At 37.5% G+C, this 21,334-nt stretch overlaps 3 protein-coding genes across 5 annotated transcripts; all 3 read right to left on the bottom strand.

Annotated features, from left to right (window-relative positions):
- Nucleotides 1–454: 454 nt before the first annotated feature.
- LOC141842331 (sm-like protein LSM5) lies at nucleotides 455–3,156 on the bottom strand. The gene is made up of 4 exons (XM_074730541.1): nucleotides 3,006–3,156; nucleotides 2,808–2,931; nucleotides 2,105–2,177; nucleotides 455–669 (listed from the first exon to the last, which is right to left on the bottom strand). Exons 1-4 carry the CDS (start codon nucleotides 3,037–3,039, stop codon nucleotides 637–639), a joined length of 264 nt encoding a protein of 87 aa, XP_074586642.1. The 5' UTR covers nucleotides 3,040–3,156; the 3' UTR covers nucleotides 455–636.
- A 3,292-nt stretch (nucleotides 3,157–6,448) lies between these two features.
- LOC141841009 (uncharacterized) lies at nucleotides 6,449–13,105 on the bottom strand. Of its 3 annotated transcripts, XM_074729124.1 has the most exons (10): nucleotides 12,441–13,105; nucleotides 12,271–12,330; nucleotides 10,901–11,116; nucleotides 10,738–10,803; nucleotides 9,442–9,810; nucleotides 9,302–9,370; nucleotides 9,045–9,206; nucleotides 7,380–7,590; nucleotides 6,914–7,252; nucleotides 6,449–6,830 (listed from the first exon to the last, which is right to left on the bottom strand). In XM_074729124.1, the coding sequence occupies exons 1-10, from the start codon at nucleotides 13,020–13,022 to the stop codon at nucleotides 6,718–6,720; spliced, it is 2,187 nt and encodes a 728-aa protein (XP_074585225.1). In that variant the 5' UTR covers nucleotides 13,023–13,105; the 3' UTR covers nucleotides 6,449–6,717. The 3 variants fall into 3 exon arrangements, with proteins under 3 accessions (XP_074585225.1, XP_074585226.1, XP_074585227.1); XM_074729125.1 differs by lacking the exon at nucleotides 10,901–11,116; XM_074729126.1 differs by lacking the exons at nucleotides 10,738–10,803; nucleotides 10,901–11,116.
- Nucleotides 13,106–13,415: 310 nt separating this feature from the next.
- Nucleotides 13,416–21,146, bottom strand: LOC141840767 (uncharacterized). Its single transcript, XM_074728830.1, has 7 exons — nucleotides 20,831–21,146; nucleotides 20,336–20,729; nucleotides 20,058–20,214; nucleotides 18,807–18,851; nucleotides 18,425–18,590; nucleotides 15,342–15,703; nucleotides 13,416–14,112 (listed from the first exon to the last, which is right to left on the bottom strand). Exons 1-7 carry the CDS (start codon nucleotides 21,071–21,073, stop codon nucleotides 13,794–13,796), a joined length of 1,686 nt encoding a protein of 561 aa, XP_074584931.1. The 5' UTR covers nucleotides 21,074–21,146; the 3' UTR covers nucleotides 13,416–13,793.
- Between the last annotated feature and the right edge of the window lie 188 nt (nucleotides 21,147–21,334).

Here is a 21,334-nt window from a genome sequence, read left to right as displayed (position 1 = left end):
AAACAATCCGATCGGCATTTCTGAATACGCTATCAGAGAGAGTTCCAGCATAGGCTCAAGTAGCAGTCACCTACTAAATTTTGATACATTAATACTGATTTTTTTTCCAGAGCATTTTACTTACCATTGTTCTTTTAAACATTAAAAATAGAATCATAAATAATAATATTGTAAATTATAAACTTCAAGCGTGGATCATATCATAGATCAAATGAGTTGAACATGCCGAGCAACTGGCAAATGGGGGCAGACTGGACTAGGTTAACCAGGCAATATGCAACTCAATCAGCCTGAGTACAACTAAACAGGGAGTTGAGAGAACAAGGTCCTCACATAAATAATAAAAAAAAATCCAAGAATTTATTCAATATTTCAACATACTTTAGCAAAATTTAGTTTCATCCGGATAAGATTCTTGTTTTCACACACAATTGTGCACCCGCAGAGACAGTGATTAAAGAATCGAGCAGTATCATTTAAAGTCTTGATACATAAAATATCGAGCAGTAACTACAGTGTAGACTACAAGAGAATCAAAACAAAAGAGATTACATGAACTTACAAAAATAGTTAGATGAGAATGTACTGATTATCCCACAACTTTGGATCATTTTCCAAAAAATAAAGATCCTAGTATTATTCTGGATCAGGAGAGCCACCAGGTACCAGCTGCATAACAAACCGATGACAATCCAATGTAAGTATATATACATATATATATATAATACGATAGTTGGTGAATGGTAAGAAAACCAAATAATTATAATTCTGAAATCAAAGGGTAGAAAACATGTTGTAGAGATAATTTAGCTCTATACAATCCTGATGATCACAAGTTTACTACCTTAGGAAGCAACAAAACATAACAATAATACCCTGCATCTAATTAGGGAATCAAGGATTGAACAAGGCCTACAGGGATGGATTCTCATTCAAAACTACATATGCAAGTAATCTAATTCATCCTCTAGGGGGGAGAAAAATCCAATGGCTGAGTATCTTTCTTTCATTTAGATGCAAGAATCTGACTGAGAGGCAATAATGTAGGAAAATGTAGGAGTTATCGAACCTTGATAAGCTAGCAGGGGCTGGCCGTGGAGCTCCCAGTGTGATAGGGATACAATCATACAAGAATGCCACACTAATGGAGTTTCAAAACTGAATGATTTCGACCAAAACCTTCAAGTGAGTCTGTAAGTTTGAAACCTTCCGAGTTGACAGACTCGATTGAACCACATGCTTACCCAAACTCATAATCTTCGGACTACCTAAATTTAAATGTTTATATCTTGCAGGATCCAATATACGTATACACCTACAAACCTTGCTCCATAAAAGGAGAAGCCAACCATCCCATGATATTGTGGTGTGCATGTAATGATTGATGATGTATTAACACCACAATAAAAATTCTCTCCGCAAAATCATGGTCGTCGACAAATAAGTCATGTTAAATTTGTGTAAATATTTGTTCTTGCATCCCCCCCCCCCCCCCCCCCCCCCCCCCCCCCCCCCCCCCTCTTTAATGTCCTTTCTTATTCACATTCTCTATGCCACTTGCTTCTGAAGTGTTTAGTGACCAATTACCCAAATTGACTATCAACAATCCTCGCTTCCTACTCTCTACAAAACAAAGTATCATTTCAACATTTGTACATGTTTACATTGTCTTTCGCAAATGTAAAAACAGCTTCTCTAGAAGGAAAATGCCACATATGGAAGAAAGCCAACTCTTTAAGGGGTTGTTGTAAATCCCTTGATAAATAAAGATATTTCAATTTTCGTTCAACATATTTAAAAATATAATAAATGAAAGCTCTGAGAAACCTGACTAGTCCCAAATTTATGTACTTGTTATACATTGCTACATTGAATTATCCATTTCCAAATAAACAAAAATAAGAAAGCAAGAAAAATTAAGCTCTTAGATGTGCTTAGATGAACAGTATAGGGTGCATCAAGTTATATAAGATGTGAGTTTAAAGGCTAAAATAAGATTATATAAATGTATCCTTCTTTCACACATTTAAATAAACTAATGCTGAAAACAAGATAAATATGAGGTAACCAATAACTATAACATCATGAGATGGTGCTTGCTTACAATGGCAATATTGTTTCCATTTAGCAATATCTGGTCAAGCTTCGTTATCCTACGTCCCTCAGATGTGATTTCACTGCAGTAGAAATTTCATTGAACATTACCATTAGAAGAATTAAGACAAGGGCCCAGTGATTCTCAATCTAAAAGCATCAAACAAAAGAAGCAAAAAAAAAGACTATTCAAATTGATAAGCAACAGACAAGTGCAAAACCTGCAAGTACCACCAGCTTGAGGGTCTCAACTACCTGTCTTTTAAGCCATTGGGTTGAATTACCTACATATCCATTCTTTCAAAGAGTATTTTCATTGATAACTTTAGTGATTTACCTTCAACTGTGCACTTAGATGTGTGTAATTGATAAGAGCTGGTGAACTTCTAAAGATATCAGAAGAGCTATCAGCGAGTTGCAGAATTATCTTTGTATAAGATCTCAATACTTCCAGGTTTTCTAGTTTGAAAGAAGCATATTTGCTATACTGCTTCAAGCAACAGTCTTTACTACGCCATCCAATGTCAGGTTCACAAACACTACTCTATTCAATTTCTATTACAAGTTAAAAAAAAAAATGGAGTTCATGTGGGTGAAAGAACCAAGGTCTATCTTCAGGAAAATCAACCTAGAAGTTGCTAAGAAAAAACTTAGAAGCGCTGAAAAAAGATCGAGCACCAGTATCCAAAGAATGAGTATGAGGTGAGCATTACTATTCAGTAACATCTTCCAGCACCATGTTAACGTAGACATCAAATCCTCTGAGGGTTCCAACGAGCTCCTTATCTCCCTTCATGATCACCCAAATCTTCGACCCTATACACCTGTCGATGAGCTCTGCAAGGAACGCAAGAGAGATGAGAGATCCGGAAGCAAGGCGAGCGATCGGAAACGAGAAAAGAGGAAGTAACCAGAAGGTAGAAGTTGCGACGGGTTGCTCGCCATGGAGACGCCTTCCTCCGATCGGATTCGTGCAGTCTCGCCGCCGGAGAAAGGAAGAAGACACCAGGAGCGCGGCGGAGTAGGGCCGTTGCTATTTGTCGTGGCCGGATTAGGGCTCACCGATGGAGATGAACCGTTTGATCATGTCATCATTTAATCGGACGGCTAACTATTGAAGGAGTGATGCAGTATCACTTCAGTCCTCAGGTTTCTTATTGTTTTTAACAAAAGCCCTTTTATAAATCTAATTGTAGAACCTTTTTAACATTAAAGCTTATTTATTTATTTATTTTAATTGATTTTATTTAAATTTATTTATTAAAAGATTTATCGAGCTTAAAGTGAGATCTTGTTGAGTTGTTGGGCAAATAATGATGAAAATTTATTAATATTAAGTTACCTACATTTACATACATATATAAAAAATTAAATTCATGATCCTAAATTAATTTATTAAATAAAGTCTTAGTAATAAATAAATATATTTGATAGGACAAAATTATGATAGCTCTCAGTCGTGTACTCCTTGAATGTTGATAGCTGAAATGATCCTTTGTCCAACGTATCAAAATAATAAGATTTTTCCATTTAAAATCAACACAAAATTAGAGGGTATCGATCTAGTCCTAATGAGGACTCTCCAATGTTTAAGTCAGATTAGATTAGAGAATAATACAAATAATAGAAATAATATAGAAGAAAATATAATGGAAAAATGTACGAAATGTGAACATGATTATATAAGAATTGAACTTCCTTTTTAAGTTGTTGATTGTCTTCTTTTTTTTTTTTTTTAAATATAACTTTTGTGTATAACGACATGCTTGATGACGCTTAAATTCTTCTTTTGTAATAGTTGGCAACCATCATTGTTACTTTTTAATGGTCATCTGAAATCTTCATCCATAATGATCATTGTTACTTTTCAATTACTTTTCCCTTATTATTCAGTTCTACACCCTCGCCTTTCAAATATTCTTTGACTCCAGACATGCTTCGTGAAGATCTCTCATGGTTCTGTCTCCAACTCTTGAACACCTTCAGATTCTAAATTCGATTTCAAAGCAGCCTCTAACTCCATATATGATTGTTCATGTTAAACTCAAATACCGAGTCCAATCTCCTCTTTTCTTATGGGTCCAACTTGTTATGTGGAGTACCAATATCTTAATTGAATCAAATAGGTCCAATAAAATTATCAATCTATCGTCATTATCCTTATCTCATGCTTGAATAGATCTTGTGTAACTAATAATGTATTAGTTGGTGCAATTAAAGGAGCACAATTGATATAACTAAATAAGTTTAAATTTTATTTTAAATTTGTTATTAAATTAAAATATCTAATATAACTAAATAAACATTTCTATCAAATTTATAAAAAGTATATTCACTTCATTCATACAAAATTTTTTTAAAAAAACAATTACTTGTGTGTCTTTCCTCGACTAACCCCATCAATTTACCCGGTTCTGGACCTGCATAATTTACCCGGTTGTAACTAACCCCAAAGAACGGGCCCCATCAATATCAGCCTTTCATTTTGCTTTCCCCGTCCCGCGCCATTCCGTAATTAATATTTTTTCATTTTATTATTTGCCTTTTATTTCTTCATTCTCTCTCGATGCTTTCGGTTCCCAAATCGCAGCACCCGCGAGCTCCGACGACGGCGAGCCGGCTAGGGCGGTGGCATGGAGATTTCCGACTCCGTTACGGACTTGCCGTCGCTTCCTGAGTTCCCGTCCAAGAAGAGAAGTTCCGGAGGCGGCGACGGAGGAGATTTGGAAGAGCGGTGGGACGCGGTGCGGCCGATTGGGAGGCAGGTGAAGCCCTTGGAGCGCACGTTGGGTGTCTTCATCGCGAGCGCCGCCCCAATATTCGTTGCTCTTCTTCGTGTCGCTCGCTCCGATCACTACGAGGTCGCGCCGGCTGCGTGGAGGCGGGCGGCGGAGGAGGAGGTGGGGAGTGTGATTGGTTCGAGGGGAAGTGGGTGTGGGATGAATCGTACCCTCTGTACGAGTCGACCTCCTGCCCGTTCTTGGACGAGGGATTCCGCTGGTCGGAGAACGGGAGACCTGACTGGATGTACACTAAGTGGCGGTGGCAGCCTGCTCGCTGCCATCTTCCGAGGTCAGTCATGTCCTTTACAACCCTAAAAATGTCATCTTCTTCTCGACCTTTGTGGATGCTCCATTGTTTTCTCAGATTACCATCAAAATTTTTGGTGTTATTCTCTATAGATATATTTCTTGGAAATTATGTTATGATTGGTTTTTGGTTTGTATTTATTTAGTTTACAATTTATGGCTTCAAATTGAACTAAACTGATAATATTGATTTGGTTTGAAGCCAAACCAAAATTGTTTCATTTTAGTTTCAGTTTGTGCTTTTCAAACTGAAACACTTTGGTTTGGTTTCGAAGTTTCCCCAACAAACCGATAAACCGAGATGTGCCCACTCATATAAGCTTAGATGGATGTGCTATTATTAACTTGGGCATATATATTTCAGTAGTTGGATCCATCCAGTTTACCATTAAGTTCTTACAATATTATAATTTGTGGTAATCCTAGATAATGTCGTTTTTCTCGTGTGTTAACGACGTGGTTTAGATACGTTAGGCCAGAATTGCATTCTCTATGTGATACTTTTGAACTTGGATTTAATTGCAATGACTTTTGCAATAACTTGGTAATCCTGTAGCTTCTCGATTTACTTTCTCACAATATGATCATGAAAGCAATCGTATGAGACCGTTAGGATGACAAATTTTACTTTTTTGCTAAAGTGAATATTTCGGGCTCAATAGTGAACAAATAGAGGGAGACTGTGTGCATAAAACACACGCAGTAAGAATTTTTTGACCCAATAATTTTTTTTGGGTTTTTTTTGATAAATTGGTATTAATATGTGTGCAACTCTATTTCATACTAAAGGGCCATCTAGGTAACTTGTAAAAAAAAATTCAAGCCGTTAAATTTTGTAATAATTAGAGTAGTTTTAGCTATTAATTTTTAGTCCTACATGACATTTGAAAGATAAAATCATTTGGATTAGTGCAAATTAACAATTGTTTGGTTGATAGTTAACAAATGGATATGATTGATGATTATAAAGTTCTTTTACATAATTGTTAGATTCTAATTTCGATCGAAAATCTCCAAATATAGTTTGTTCATTTTAAACAATTACTCCTTTCTTTCAATGCCTCAAAGGGTGCTACTTATTCTTGTCAATTAAGAGATTTTTAATCTTTCCAAGTTTATCATCTTTTATTCAATATAATTTTTTCCATTGTTTTTTTCCTTCTTCTCATTCTGAGCTCTCTTTCTTGCTGTGAGATTACTTAACCTCCATCATACATGAAGTGCTGCCACTGCATCATTCTTCTCTTTTCCAAAAGAATGCAAAAGAAAAAAAATGGAGATTGCAATCGCTCCAGACATCTCTACAGTTAATAGATCACAACAACAGAGAGGAAGAGTTGAGCGTAAGGACATAAACCGACCTACAAACTCAAAGTTGAATTGATCGTTACCCTTCCTCGTCTAGGAATGTTGATGCTGCAAAATGATGGTCATTGTGTTGAATGCCAAGTGAATTCTTTCGAGATCATTCTTCGCAGCAGTGATCGACTTCGAGTCAAGAAACTCCTGCCCAATCTCATTCTATATTCTCCACCTAGCCGACATGTACGTACGGCAACTGAGGAGGTTCACAACATACCCGATTAGCCCAGAGATTAGCAAGCTTCACAAAATAGCATTTCTCATGCCATTGCTCCATTTTCAGGTCTGTTGCATTGAGAAAGAAGATAAGTCAAAAGATCGTAAAATGGATAAACCACACAATGAGTTGAGAATCATCTGCAAAGCACCTTGTAGTTCTTCTGTGGACAACAAGGATATTCCACAAATCTTTTTGCCTTCAGAAAACGAACGGCGTGAGAGATCAAGCTCATGAATGGTCTTGACAGATGCTAGGAGTGTCTTAGCTAGATGAGCATGTTCGACATTGTGGGATTCAGAAATGGTTTTAACAGCTTCTTCGAGTCCATACAGAGTCCATGCCTCAGCACACTTGTCCAAGCTAGCTAATAATTTGCTCGAGTAGTTGCCCGGATTTAATAGTAACCAAGGCTTATAGACTTTCAAAGAAGCTCCTAGTACTTCCGCGACTCTGTAAATCTCTCCTAGGGCGATGAAATATTTAGATTCTGCAGGGTAGAAATTGTTATCATGGGAAAGTTATTAGTGAGAGCAAACCTGCAAATTATGTTGATCTATATACAGCTAAAAGTTCCATCTGTACCATATTTAATTTCAGGAAGCAAGAAAGCATACCTTGACTTAATATTTGCACAAAGGTTTGTGATTGAACTGATTCTTGCCATATTGTGGCACCATGCAACAACTCCTCAACACAAGCTGCAGCCATGTCGGACCATGCATGAATATAAGCTTTTTGTTCCTCCAAGGATGCTAACAGCATACTATGCAGAACCGACGAGGTATGTTCGAGAAATTTGATTGCTGCACTTAAGTTTTTCCCTGCCTGCTTGAAGAAAAATAGTTATGAAACAGTGTTGGTAGTCTTTATGCATCATGGGTAAAATATATATGTAATCAAAGTTCCCAAACTATTAGTATGCGAATGGTTTTTCTTTCAAGTTTTCATTATCATTCTTGAAAAGTTCATTTAATAGAGAGATAAGGGCAAACTTAATTGCATCTGCAAATCCCATTGAGCCTTCCAATTCATTTGCCTCAGCTAGAAAATTTGTTACATACACTAAAATAAAAAACTTAGAAGAGGCCTGGGAGTTTTGTTTAATAGCTCTGCTGTTCATTGTTGAAAACATCATGTAAAAATGAAACTTAAGAATCTACTGAAATGATTCAGCAGAACCATGAGACTACAAATTTCCTATGTCAGGAAATGTTCCCCTTGGCCCAACACATATTAGACAAGCATATATTTTGATACACCAACATTTTGGTAGCCAATGGGACCAAATTGCCACATTATATTTCTTGAGGAACCAAAAAAACATTTTGTTTCAACAAGAAATTACCCAAAGTCAAGTGTTAAAGCATCTCCTCACCACATTGTTTTCAAGTTGTCAGCTAGATGAGCTAGTAAAGGCCTCAGCTATTGTTGCACAAGGTTTTAGGATCAAATTAGGATAAACCAAAGCAGACAAGGCTTGATGAGGAAATCAACATTGCTTAAACATCTTGAATGGATGAGTGTACGAATCAATTCTTTTAGTTAGGCAAATTATCACAGTTTGGTATAAAATCACACCATATCCTAAGAATTGTGGGGTATTCCAATTGAAAGGGGCTGCTTGTGTAGGTGAGGCTTTCATTGGAATGGGTCTCACATGCTACCAATTAAGAATTCGTTTTAGACTATGATTTGAACTTAAGAGTATGTTGAGACGTCCAAGTCCTAGGTGAGGGGAGATTGTGGAATCTCAGTTTAGTTAGTTGCACATGAATGGTTGGATTAAAGTTTAATAACCAAGCTATTATCAGCTTGAGCATAATCATTTTTAGCTAGTAGTTGAACCTAACAAGCCAATGAATTGATTCTCTCATTTGAAAGAGTTGCTCAAAATGTTGAAATCATGACCAATTTCAATGGACCATTCGTGCACTAATTCATATCCCATGTTGAATAGATTTATTTTGCTTTAGATGGTAATCAATAGGAAGATAAACTCAACTTTCACATGCAAATAATTATTAAGGGAAAAGATAGAACTTCCCAAGCAAATGACCATCAGTAATAAAGGACATTACTTGTTAATGAGATAATTTCAAGGATAAAAGAATAAGAAATAATCCCCATGAAGATGATATAAATCATAACAATTAGATTCTATCAACGTTTGACTAATTGTGAAATGAAAAAATATCATGTAGTCCAATTCCAAAACAGAAACAAATCAATGGATCTATTTTCTACTTTTGTATGCATAATGCAGTTTCAGGTGTGCTTACTGAAATTATTCTTTCTGACAGGTGATATTCTTGCTCAAAAGCTTGAAAGTTCAGTTCTTCTACAGCTTTAAGCAGTTGGCTAACACATTTTTCCATTGATCGTTGCTTTCCCACATTAGCATTTCCAGAACCCTTGGCTTCCTCTAGTTTCTTATAAACTTCCTGAAGAAATGAGGAAACATAATCAAACTCAAATTTGTCAAAAGCATAATAGGGGGCATAAAAAGTGAAACGATCTCCTCATTTATTTAATTCACCTTGATTTCCTCATTTATTTCCGCTGCTTTAACTCGATCACCAGAAAGAGAAGTAACATCATAAGATTTCTGAAATGATTAGCATTACAGTTACTGAACCTGCTGAAATAGCATAGAAGAAGATATATGCTTTCATTTACCTTCATATCATTGAGATGGCAATTTAATACGGATATTGATTCATCTTTCAATCTGCAATAAAAATCTACGACAGAATTGAAGGTAAACTCATCTGAGTTTCTTTGATATATCTCACTTTCATTCTTTGTGGCATCAGTTGCGAAAACTGCTTTGTCATTACCAACATCAATGAACATATCATGAGTGTTTCTGTTCACTTCATGAATTGGAACAGAAATTGTATCCTTGGTTGTGTTCCCAACAATATCGAGCTCAAAAGAAAATTCATCTTGATGACTCAAAGGCCTTTCATAGGTTTCTTCTTTGAAGTTATTATAGGATTGAATTGGCCAGTCAACAAGGTTAGCTTCCCAGATGCTACCATTAACCTGAAAATTACAAAACAAAGAAGGTAGGTCTTGCCAAATGTTGCCGCTTAAATAATTATACTAAATTATACTGCCATATGCAAACGTGAGCAATGATGGTATTTAAGCATTAATATGTGCAATTATTATGCACCAGCTTTTATTATCTTTGTTTAGGATCATAAATTTAAGCATAGGGTTGGGGAATGGATGTTAAAAATGCATTTTAAGCTGGAAAAGGAAAAGTCATCTAAAACACACAAAAAAGTAGTAAAAGAAACCAGTGAGGTAGGTAACTGAACGAAGCTTAGATCTAGCAAGTTAAAAGTCAGACCAACAGTAAAATCCTACATGGAGAAGCATTCTTCTAATAAAAAAATTACAAAGCTGCTTTATATATCAACTGACATCGCTGCAATGTTTGATGCATTCTGATTATGCCATTATGGACCTAATTAAATAAACTATATCAAGGACAATAAATGAATGAAGGTTGTCAAATACGTATGTATGCACAAATGTAGTTGCCTTGTACTAATATTGGGTTTTTGAGATGCACAGTAGCCAGCGTATCCCACACTAGCCCTGGAAACATATTTCTCTAGCACTCTCAAGAAGGGTTTGCAGCTGTTATGGGTAACAATGAGTATTCATATCCAAACGTGCATGTTTTACAAATTCAAGCAGTGATAAAAGTTTTTTTATTTTTTTCCAACGTGAAAATGGCTGAAGCCACTCTTTTCCTGAGATTACAAAATCAAATATCATTGCTCTTTTCCTGAGATTACAAAATCAAATATCATTGCATTGGGCAGAGAGAAGGTTCTTCATCAAAAATAAAGTCTACATACAAACAAAGAAAGATTGAGAAGATTAGGATGCTTGAGCAAAACCACTAAAAAGAGGGTTTTAGAATAGGTGATGATACACAGTATTAGTCATACGAACCTTAATCTCATTGGTGGATTCTAGGACCTTTAATTGAGCATCTTTAATCTGCAGTTTTTCACCATTCTGAACAAGGAAAACACAGTAAATATACTATACAACCAAAAACCATAATTATCTTGAACACTGATGTGGCAGGTAGCTAGAGGGATAGCAGAATAACCTGTTGTTCTGAAGTTATTGTGGCTGTACTCTCAGGAAAACTGTTATTGAATTCCCAGCCTTCCTTGCTAGAAAACCAATGAACTCCATTTTTTGAATTGCTTATTTTATGTTGAACATGCACACTCTTGGGAGAACTAGCAGTAGAAACAAGCCCGTCACTGATTTTAGTACTATCTCCCCCATTACTGTCAACACCAGTCTGACCATTTGCTTCCTGATAATCTCCTGACCCAATTCGAATGAGCTTCATGGCATAATTGTAACATCACAATTATATATTAAAGAAAGGGGGAAAGTTTAACCCTTCAAATCTCTGACCTATGTCTCCATTCAGATCTCAAAAATATCAAATGTCTCAATTTAGCCCCAGAAGTTTCAAATTTCTCAACTTGACTCCAAAAGTTCTCAAAGGTGTCCCAATCAACCTCAACACATAACATCCAATATTATCTAAAATCTAGGTAGAAATCCTCACTGGATTATTGAGGATAAGAACTTTTCATGGTAAAATAACTGTCTTTTTCTCTTTCTCACTTATCTAGAATTTATTTAAGAGATCATAAATATAACACCTTAGTTAATGTTCGCCACTGAGAAACCCTGATCTTCTGAGGAACCTAATTGACCAATGAGGTGATCGCAACAAGAGATGCAAATCATAAGGCAAGATCAACTTGATCAAGTTAAATCATGTTCTCTAATCTTATTTCTTGTATGTTGCACCACCTCGTCAACAATAAGGTGATATGGAATTCATCTCATATCTAAATTCCAAACAGGAAAATGACGAAAATGATTTTATCCTAAACAATTTTCACCCACAGGAAGGGTAAATGGTTAGTTGGTCAAGAATTTAGATGGTACTTGATGTTGTTGTGTTATTGATGTAATTTGAGATAAACTGTTATATATTTCATACATGAATTAAGACAATGAAATTTTTACGGCGTGATCAAGACAGATTTGATAACTTAATAAGCCAACTTGAGACAATTGAAATTTCAGGGTTCAAAGTTTTGAAACTTCAGTTGCCAAACTAAAAAGTTCTTGTAAAAATGTCAGAATGGATGAAGCAGTCACTTTTTTTGGTCATACATGGGATGATATTCGTTGGGATGCTGAACTGCTTGGGATAACAAGCAGCAGCGGGTAGGCACTTATTTCTGAGAGAGAGAGAGAGAGAGAGAGAGAGCAAATTTTACATATATTGTTAGCAAAATTTCAAATTTGTAATGCTTAGAGGTGAACAATCAAGATAGTAAACGTTACTGGCCTTAAAGCTCTCTAGAGATGTCCATGGTGGTTAAACAGAGGAAACAAAGCAAGACTGAGAGGTGAAATGCAGAGGAGGGGCTTCATAGTTATTACCTCGACATTGCCAAAATCCAAAGCTGCAGTTCTGTCGAACCCGGACTTCACCTTATCTTCCTGAGAAACATAGAGGCAACAAAGACCTTCAGGTCGAAAGAAAGATCAATCGTATGTTACCATCTACCTCAAACCTCCGCGATCCACCCTATAATCAATAAAACCATCACCTTGAGCGTTGAATTGGGAGAGGAAGATGCCTCCTTGAATTCCCAGGAGCTCTCGTCTGAATCTTCCTCCTTCGCCTCCCCCAAAGAAGAGCCGGTCTTCTGACCGCCCTCCGGTTGCGCAGCGAGTCCATAGAGACTGGTGATCAGATCCTTCAGCTCTCCACCAGCGACGACTCCCTTCCGATCCTTGACCGGACCCGAAGAAGAGAAAGAAGGCGAGAAGATAACGGTCGGCTCGATAGTCTGAGGCTCGTCCGCCTCCTCCTCCCCGAAGATCGAGAGCGGCAGCGCCCCTCTGGGCTTCTCCCACAGTTTAGCCCCCTTAGACGGCATCTTGTCGCCGGGCGTGGGGTCGGAAGGGAACGCATCGAAGATGGCCGGCGGAGGGGAGGGGGATCCGACCGGGCCATTGGATCCCATCGAGCTAACCATGAAATCGCCCCAATCGTCATCATCATCCTGCTGCTGTCGTGGTGGGAAAAGGTGATTCACGGAGGCGACCTTGAAGTCGCCGAAGCCGCCGTCGTCATCGTCGAAGGAGAGGAAGTGGTCAGGGCTGGTGGTTCCTTGGATCCCCGGCATGGCGACGGCGGCGGTGGGAGGCGGAGGAAGGGGATCGATGAGCTGTTATGCCTCTTTTGGGGGGGAGGAGGAGGAGCAGCAAGCAAAGCAATCGGTGGCGTTCGGTTCCATTTGTGGTGCGGCCATAATTGACGGGAAACGGAATGAGCTGGCCGCCGTCGACGGGCCCACGCGATGGTGGACGACAAACGAAAGCCCACCGCCGCCCACGCCGACACTTTTCTAATATTGTCAAACCCGGTCCAATCGGAGCCGGTCGGCCGACACGCCTGTGACTGAACCAGCTCACATCCGGTTCACAAAGAGCATAAAACCCTAGTTATACCATAGCTCAGAGTATACAAACACTATGAGATACTACTGAAATGAAAATTTCAGAAAATAAAAAAATAATTAAAATGGAGGTTCATAGTTTAATTAATGAACATGTTTTGTAGATTACCTAACAACCCGTAGCTCTAGTGATTTTGCTCTCCATACAACAAACAATTGAGTTTGATACGTTACAGAATTCACAAAAATGATAGAGAGACAGCTCAAGTTGACCTTTGTGCAGTGTTTGACCAACCATTTTGTGCTAAAAAATTGCTAGCTGCTCGATTTAGAGGCAATTCCTGAGGTAGCCACATTTTAAGTTGTTTTTTCATCACTCTTTAGCTACAATGCTGACAAGTTTAAAGTTTCCTCAAGTGCTTTGCTGCTTGTCACTACTAGCCTGGTCAGAACAGAACTCCTTTGATTCCAATTGCGATGTAGGCCATTTGAAACTACTTAATTTGTCCTGTGCAATCCGATATTGAGATCGGATGATATGGATGTGAGAAGGGGAAGTGACTGGTGCCACACGGCTTTGAAAACTCGCTTTTGATGCGCTTTGACTGACTGGGAAGGTTTGCTTGCGTTGTATCTGATATCGAAGATGTGTATTACAGGATCTGCGGAACCAGAGGATAGATAGAGACCATCAGGAGACCATGCCTGGTTGATCAGAGCAGATTGGGATTCACTGGTTTCCTGCTTCCACCCAAATGCATGAAGTTCTGTCTGCCTCAATCGCATATCGAACAAACTAAGTTGTTTCCCAGGTTCCCTGGAAGGTAGTATTATAGGTGTCAACTGTTAGAAACAAGCGACACTGATAGAAGACCCCCAATAAAAACAGATTAATCATAATTTCTACAAGAAAAGCGATATATCAAGTGACATTTCAGAAAAACAATTCAAGGAAAAGCCATCTTGAGTAAAGTAGACTCGGATCCAACAAAAGAAAGCTACAAGCTTGAAAATTCTCATGAAATGTGGGAGATTTATCAGTGAAAGCCTAATTTCTATAAACATAAATCTCTTGCCCAATTGACTGTAACCAGTTCCACTAAGCATGAAACATTCAACAGAATTTGCACCTACATACATCATAGAGCTATAAAAAAAGGCTTGAAAGATTGATTTTAGACTACTCTGACAATAGGCAATGTTGGCCTGGCAAGACAAATTTGTGAGGATTAGCAATTGTAATCAAAGGATAAGGAGAGATCAATTTGGATGAGACATAAATAAATAAAATATGGTCATCTAATTTGACTTTTGCCCAAAAGCAATTTTGTTGGCTTAACCTGCTCACTGATCAACTTATCTTGATCCTGTTCCATATTTCACTAAATAATAATAGTAATTCTGCCTTATCACAAGGAAACCAGTTTATCAGCAGGCGTGTGAAGAAGGTACTCCTAGCAAGGACAAGTGCCAATTGAATTTTAGCAAAACGTCCTTGTGACTCAATTCAAGTATGACAATTGTTTTCATCAGTATTAGCAATTGGCTGATGGATTGAACATAATTTAATAAAAGTACACAGGCAGAGAAGATTCAACACCCATGAAAAGGTTAAATTGCCACAACGAATACTCGGACAGTGAGAAGTCCTTCCCCAGCAGTGGCAAAATATGTTCATGAGGAAGTTAACCTTGGTTTCAAAGCCAACAATCTAGAAGACAATGCCCCAGATTATTACTGGCCTTGGTTAAAGAACAGACAGTCTAGTAGACAATCCCCAGATATAACAATGCCTGTTTTGGGGGGTAAAAGAGCATACAAAAATTAAGGAGCATTACAAAGTTTGAATCATTGAGATACAAGATCAGGCCTTTGAATTAAAATGCTAATGGATTCAAGGGAATAAACCACAATGATGTTGAGATCAATAATATTAAAGATAACTCTTTTTGGAATGCACAAGCAACATGCTGTATTGCTAAACTATCATATGATATTTGAAAGTATTTCTTTAGTATCAACCTTACCAGAAGATTATTTACTTACCCTGACTGCACCATGTACAAATTTAAGTCTGATGGGTTTGGAAGCACACTCATACATTTGCTTTCTATTTGATTTCTGAACTCAGACCTTCCTGTTGACAGATCAAAAGCAATGATCCTTTTGTCAGCACCAACAGATAGTATAGTCTTCTTCTGGTATAATCCAGCTACTCCCGTGACAGCAGAAGAATGCATGTGTGCATGGACTGTCTTGTGTTTCCATGAACTATCTACTTCTTGCCAAAGTACAACAGCATGGTCACTCCCACCAGTTAGGAAACACGTATCAGCCCATGGCATAAATGTTATGCTATTTATGATGCCTTTGCGATGAGGTTTTTGATCCAAGAAGGTAACTTTTCTCTGTTCAAACATAATCAATGCAGTCTATTGAGTATCAAGATTATCCGTGCTTAATCCCTGTATCTAACATAGATAATTACAGAATTCTAAAGTAATTATTACAGAATTCCCACAAAAACATATTGAGTGTAAGCAATGATCAAACAATACAATGAGAATTCAAATAACAAAATTTCAGCAACTAAAAAATTGTAACTTAATGAAGGTTCATGTACCAAGTATAATATGCCCCAAACAAGCAACCCACTGACACCCCATGCCTTTTGTGATACATCTAATAAACCATCTAAATATATCATGAAGATTATTAAAAAAAAAAGTCTTTTGCAATCGATGCCATAATTTTCCCATAGCAAAAGGGGCAAAAGGAACAACTTATGCATAAAAGACCTCATCAAAACAATACCATAAATAAGAGTCAGAAGTAAAATGCTCATCAGAAGCAGAAACCACGTGGCAGTGAAATATTACTACCTGACAAATTTACTCTAAATCATGCAATTGAACTAGGGGCAGTCAATACTATCAGGTCTGAATTTTTTTTCTCAATTTCCCCAAAATATAGTCAAAGTGAGTATGGTTTTTACCACACTTCTTCATAACTAGTATTATGAACTGATGCACATGTGGAATTTCCAATAAAACATATGCAGCAGCACCTTATGAACTGATGCTTCTTTCCTGAAGCTTTGTAACAGCAGCTTTGGTGCTGCAAATGATCTGGCTAGTAAGAAAGAGGAGATTGAAGCACTCTCCAAAAAAAAAAAGAATTTTCAGACATATATCTTCAAATTTACAATTTACATACATTCCCTTCCTGATTATCCTGATTAAGGTTCCTGTATCCATAGAGCAATAAAAGCAATTTACTTTTAGACATCATCATCAATTAAATCTTAAGTTCCGATTATCCGGGGTTGTCTAAACAGATCTTATCCCTCCATCGAACCCTATGCAGGCTTATATCACTAATAATATTAAAACTAATTAGAACACTAGATATTACATCACCTCGAATTTTATTTGATCTTCCTCTACTCCATACACCTTCCACCCAAATCGATTCAGCTCATCTAACTACAGGATCCAGACTAACTTTTTTAATAGCATTGGACCAAAACAACACAAGAAGCTTTGCCTATTTTGCATCACTTTGGATGCTGATGAGATGGGCCTTTCTTGGGGACCTCCTAGCCTACCCTTTGCACTTTGATAGATCCATATCTTAGAGTGGGTGAAGTCCTCCTGCATCAATTACCGGTGTGATATAGCCCAACAAAAGTATAATTAAAATCCAAAAGAAAATATTGCCATGCAAATTGCAAAAAACTAGTGGTATGAATTTAATCAACAAATTCAGAATAAAATCTGATCATCTAATGGTATTTCATTATTGATTTAGTATTGGATTATAATACCACAAATATTAAAATATATATATAAGCAAGCTAATACTTACAAACACTCATGACAACAAAATGGTACAAAACACTACTTTTAGCACCTAGACAATAAGCAAAATTTGTAGGACTGACTGACATAAAATATACACAAGGTGGGTCATGTTTTCATATGCTATGTAACTTTGATAAGTGCTTTTAAAAACCTGATAAAAAATATATTCATTCCTTATATCAGTAAAAGGAGAAAAACCTACCTGAAAGAGTTCATTTTACTTCTCTCACCTATGATTTGGTTTATAACACTTCATCTATTTGTTTTTAATAAATTAATCACATTTTCACTATCAATAATCCCGTGTTTTGGGATGGTTTTTATATAGGGAAATGCCAAGGTGATATATAAGACATTACCGAGAGGAAACAAGATCTACTGGCTACCACTCTACAATACCCACTCCTCTCTATTTAAGGTAGAGATGGACAACTAAGATCATGACATTGGCAACAAACGTGAATGCAATGAGCTGAAAATGTCTAACAAAAGACTGCCACTAGGTTTGAAGCATCATGTACACAGCGTTCTTTTTCTAACTTCGTGAAACTAAGTTTGAAGTGTTTGGTTAAGAAGGGTTCGATGATGGAGAAAGATTCATGAAACTGAGTTTGAAATGTCTGACTGCTTGTAGAATTGGCTCTACACTGCAAAGATCTGCATAAAGCAAAAAAAGGCAAGATTTGGGGACATTGCTGGTAATTTGTCATTTAAAGTGGCCTCTACCATGCTATAGAAGCCGAGATTCATTAGCCACCACAAATATTTGGAGATACTAGTGTTGTTTAAATGCTTGTTGTATTAGCTCTACATTGCGAAAAGATGCATAAAGCAAAAGGCAAGATTTAGGGAGATTGCTTGTAATTTTCATTTAAAGTGGCCTCTACCATGCTACAATAGCTAAGAATTTTCAAGAACAAAGGTATATAGGAAAAACAATCCATAGCCCTCGACTGCTAAAAACATCAGACCAAAAACTTGCTAAAATAAAATGTATTTGAAAAGCAAAGCTTTCTCTCTAGACTGCCATAAATATTATTGTGGCTGCTTTCTAGAATATGCGCCAACAACTGTGTTATGTCTTTCAGGGCACTGTGCAAGAAAGCTGACACATGCATGATTATTATATACCAATATTAATAAGTGCAACTCACTGCATGTTGGGTTCACTCATTACTCTAGAGGACAAAAGAAACCTCTGGTGAAAAATTAAAACTTTTCAAGAATCAAACAATACCAAGGACATTGAGCAGCAAGAAAACTTACTTCTCGTGATGCATTCAAGTTTAAAATTGAGATCTGTGAGTCAGCACCATCAGCAGTGTAGGCAGCAAAGATACTATCTCCATTGGGATGCCATGCCATATCTTCAGGCCATCTCCGTTGCTTTGGTGATAAACAATCCACAGTGCTTAGTAATGATGCACTGGATCTGAAATAAAAATCAGGGAGTTAATCCACAAACTTTGAGAGAGAGGGCCAGATTTTGTTTTGATATGACTTCAACTCTTCAAGGAACAGTGAGGTTACAAATATAAGCTTCATTTTGGTTTGCACAACAGAGATTCAATTTGGAGTTAGGAAAAGTCCATAGGCTCAATAATTCATCCATAAGTGTAGGGAAAATATTGAGAAAATGAAACTTTACCCTTTTCCTTGCAACTGCCATAAATTTACAATTCCATCCAATGCACTGCACAACACCATCAAAGTGAATTAGCAGCGTTTAAGAAACCAAATTAGAATTGATAGCCTTTGAGTTCAGAAGTAGACAAATGCATCTTTAACAGAAACGAAACAAGAGAATAAAAGATGAACAGGATCTATGGATCGTGAAGAAAATATACAGAGGATTGCTGATTAATTTGTAGTACTCTATTATGAGAATAGCACCATCTGTCTCAACGCATCATTGGGGAAGGTGGAACATCTTGAACAGTTTGCATTATGCTCTAATAAGGTTTGTTCAACTTCCCAGACCTATCCTAATTTTGTTGGCAGATCTTAAACTTGTAAGGATCGATTGAAGGGCTAAATGAAATAGAGGTCATTTTGCATGAAAAAAAATTATTTAAAAAGAAAAATTGGATTTATCCCTCCATAATTTGGACAGTAAAAGTGGAAAGACAAAACAAAGAGAGATTTCAATAGTTTGTTGGTGGATGTTTTTCAGCTTGAAGAAATTCTAGAGACACTGGCAATTAAGGAAAAACTATACAGCAGTGTGCAGGCAACAAATCTTGATGCCATTGTAGTGTTGGTTATTTACAGAACTAGTGAACATTGCAAGCATAACTAGATTCTTAAGAGTCTGATTACTACACTTGCTTTAATGCTAAACCACTGAACATTAATTTTGTTTTTAATAATTTAACACAAGAAATTGAAGAATTTGATTGGACGATTTTCATCCTTGATTTCCCAATTGTCATGGAAAAAGTTGGTCAAAATTTAACTAAAATTTAAATTTGAAATACACCATATATGACTAGGATGAGAATCAACATGAAGGTTATACCTGAATAAATTATCTAAAGTGCTATGTGGTATTACTGTATCGGTAATATAAAGATTTATGCTAGTGGCATATCCATATAAAATGTTGTAGCATAAAAAGAATACTTATAGAAAATGTAATGTTGTATGAGTGTCAACTACAATAAAAGGAAACAAGGGTATTAACATAGAGAATAGCAGCCTCCAACTCTGATTAAATTTTTTTAAATGGCAAGTCAAACAAAGAAGATAAATCACTGTGGAAACATATCATATGCAAGGTGGTGGTTTGGAACCTTGTCACAATTGCTAATTTGTCATGCATTGCAAACACTGAAAGCACAAGCCGCAGTTGCTTGTTATAAAAGTTTAATAAGCAAACATCTGGATGCTTCTCTATTACCTGGTGATAAAGAGGTGATCGTTCACAGGGCACACCTCAAGGCATCTCAGTTTCCTCTTATGCTGACTGGAAATGATGGTGCCAGCTTGGAATCTAATTGTGCAAGGAGAAGAAGAAGATCGTATGATTGGGATCAAATCCTTGTGATCTTTCTGCTCTGCCAAGATTAAACGGAGGAATTTTGAGAGAAGGAATAAAGAAGAGTGCCACTACTACGAGCAACAAACGAACCACGATGGAACAAATGAAAGAGGTACAAAAAATCCTTTTTTGGTTACCAAATTTCCTCTTCGTAGTCTTTTCTTGAGATCTCACAGGTGAGCCATCGTCTGACTGAGCAGAAGACGAGGGATTCGTCCGGCTGCCAGCAGCAGCGGGTGTCTTCAATTCCGTCCTCCCACTCCGCCCGCCTCTGGAATCCGCAGCTATGGAAGTTGTAGGTTTGGGGTTATGAGGAGGGATTATAAGCTGAGGCCGCAGCGACTGCTGCGCAGGCGCGGGACGGTTCCGAACACCATTCAGGATGTTGCTTCTCGGGCTTGACTGTATCAGTCCATCTTCCTCTTTAACTGAGATGGCCGAAGCAGGGGAAGGGGAAGAAGCTTTAACCCTAAGGTGAATACGTGACAACTTGGCCTGGGAGTCGCCCAATCTCTTCTCAGCCTCCGCGAGCTGCAGAACAACATCACCAAACGAACTTGAAGATCCGAATAAGAAAAATATAGGAAAGAAGAAACAAAAAATGATGAAATCAATCGATTAGCGCGGAAAACCTGGGCCTGGTAATGGGCGATCTTCTTCTTAATAATTTGACATTCTTTGGTACGGTGCTCGATCAGGGCAACTAAGGCTTCCTCCTGCTCCTTCAACGAATCGCCATCGTTGCCGCCGCCGCCTCCTCTCGACTCGTCGCCACTATTACCACCAACATCTCGCTTCGCTGCAAGGGTCTCTCCATTGAGCTCGATCGCCTCTTCTTCCAGCTTCGGCTTCTTGAGCAATCGCGAGGAATCCATCGGAAGAGGAACAGGAAGGAGAGAGGAATCGGAAGCGAGGCCGCTTCAACCTCAACCTCTATCGCCGCACCTTCCTCACGCCCTCGCTGCTCTCTCGTTTGAGCCGGACCGGGAGGTTTATATACGGATAGTGGAAGAGCGATGTAGAAAATTATAAAATTACGTTTTCTATAAATTCATTTAGGTTTTTTTTATTTATTTTTGTTTATGACTGTAATTATATTAAATATTTAAAATATATATACATTATTTTTTTATTAA

This window comes from Curcuma longa, chromosome 11, assembly GCF_044706935.1.
Source record: "Curcuma longa cultivar G26 ecotype Majalengka, Jawa Barat chromosome 11, ITB_CL_G26_1.1, whole genome shotgun sequence".
NCBI classification, from domain to species: domain Eukaryota; kingdom Viridiplantae; phylum Streptophyta; class Magnoliopsida; order Zingiberales; family Zingiberaceae; genus Curcuma; species Curcuma longa.
The sequence above is the reverse complement of the archived record's forward strand: the minus strand, read 5'-3'. Positions and strand labels throughout refer to the sequence as shown.

What these genes read in the sequence shown, in the direction of transcription:
- LOC141842331 (XM_074730541.1), bottom strand. Translation starts at nt 3,039, where the DNA reads ATGGCGAGCAACCCGTCGCAACTTCTACCTTCTG. An exon ending in GTCGCAACTTCTACCTTCTG is followed by an intron (nt 2,932 to 3,005) that starts GTTACTTCCTCT and finishes CGTTCCTTGCAG; the next exon opens with AGCTCATCGACAGGTGTATA. An exon ending in CTGGAAGATGTTACTGAATA is followed by an intron (nt 2,178 to 2,807) that starts GTAATGCTCACC and finishes TTTCTACTGCAG; the next exon opens with TGAAATCACATCTGAGGGAC.
- LOC141841009 (XM_074729124.1), bottom strand. Translation starts at nt 13,022, where the DNA reads ATGCCGGGGATCCAAGGAACCACCAGCCCTGACCACTTCCTCTCCTTC. An exon ending in CTCCCAATTCAACGCTCAAG is followed by an intron (nt 12,331 to 12,440) that starts GTGATGGTTTTA and finishes TATGTTTCTCAG; the next exon opens with GAAGATAAGGTGAAGTCCGG. An exon ending in TGTCAGAAAGAATAATTTCA is followed by an intron (nt 7,591 to 9,044) that starts GTAAGCACACCT and finishes TTCTTCAAGCAG; the next exon opens with GCAGGGAAAAACTTAAGTGC.
- LOC141840767 (XM_074728830.1), bottom strand. Translation starts at nt 21,073, where the DNA reads ATGGATTCCTCGCGATTGCTCAAGAAGCCGAAGCTGGAAGAAGAGGCG. An exon ending in TGGCAGTTGCAAGGAAAAGG is followed by an intron (nt 18,591 to 18,806) that starts GTAAAGTTTCAT and finishes TTTTTATTTCAG; the next exon opens with ATCCAGTGCATCATTACTAA. An exon ending in TTGTACATGGTGCAGTCAGG is followed by an intron (nt 14,113 to 15,341) that starts GTAAGTAAATAA and finishes ACTACCTTCCAG; the next exon opens with GGAACCTGGGAAACAACTTA.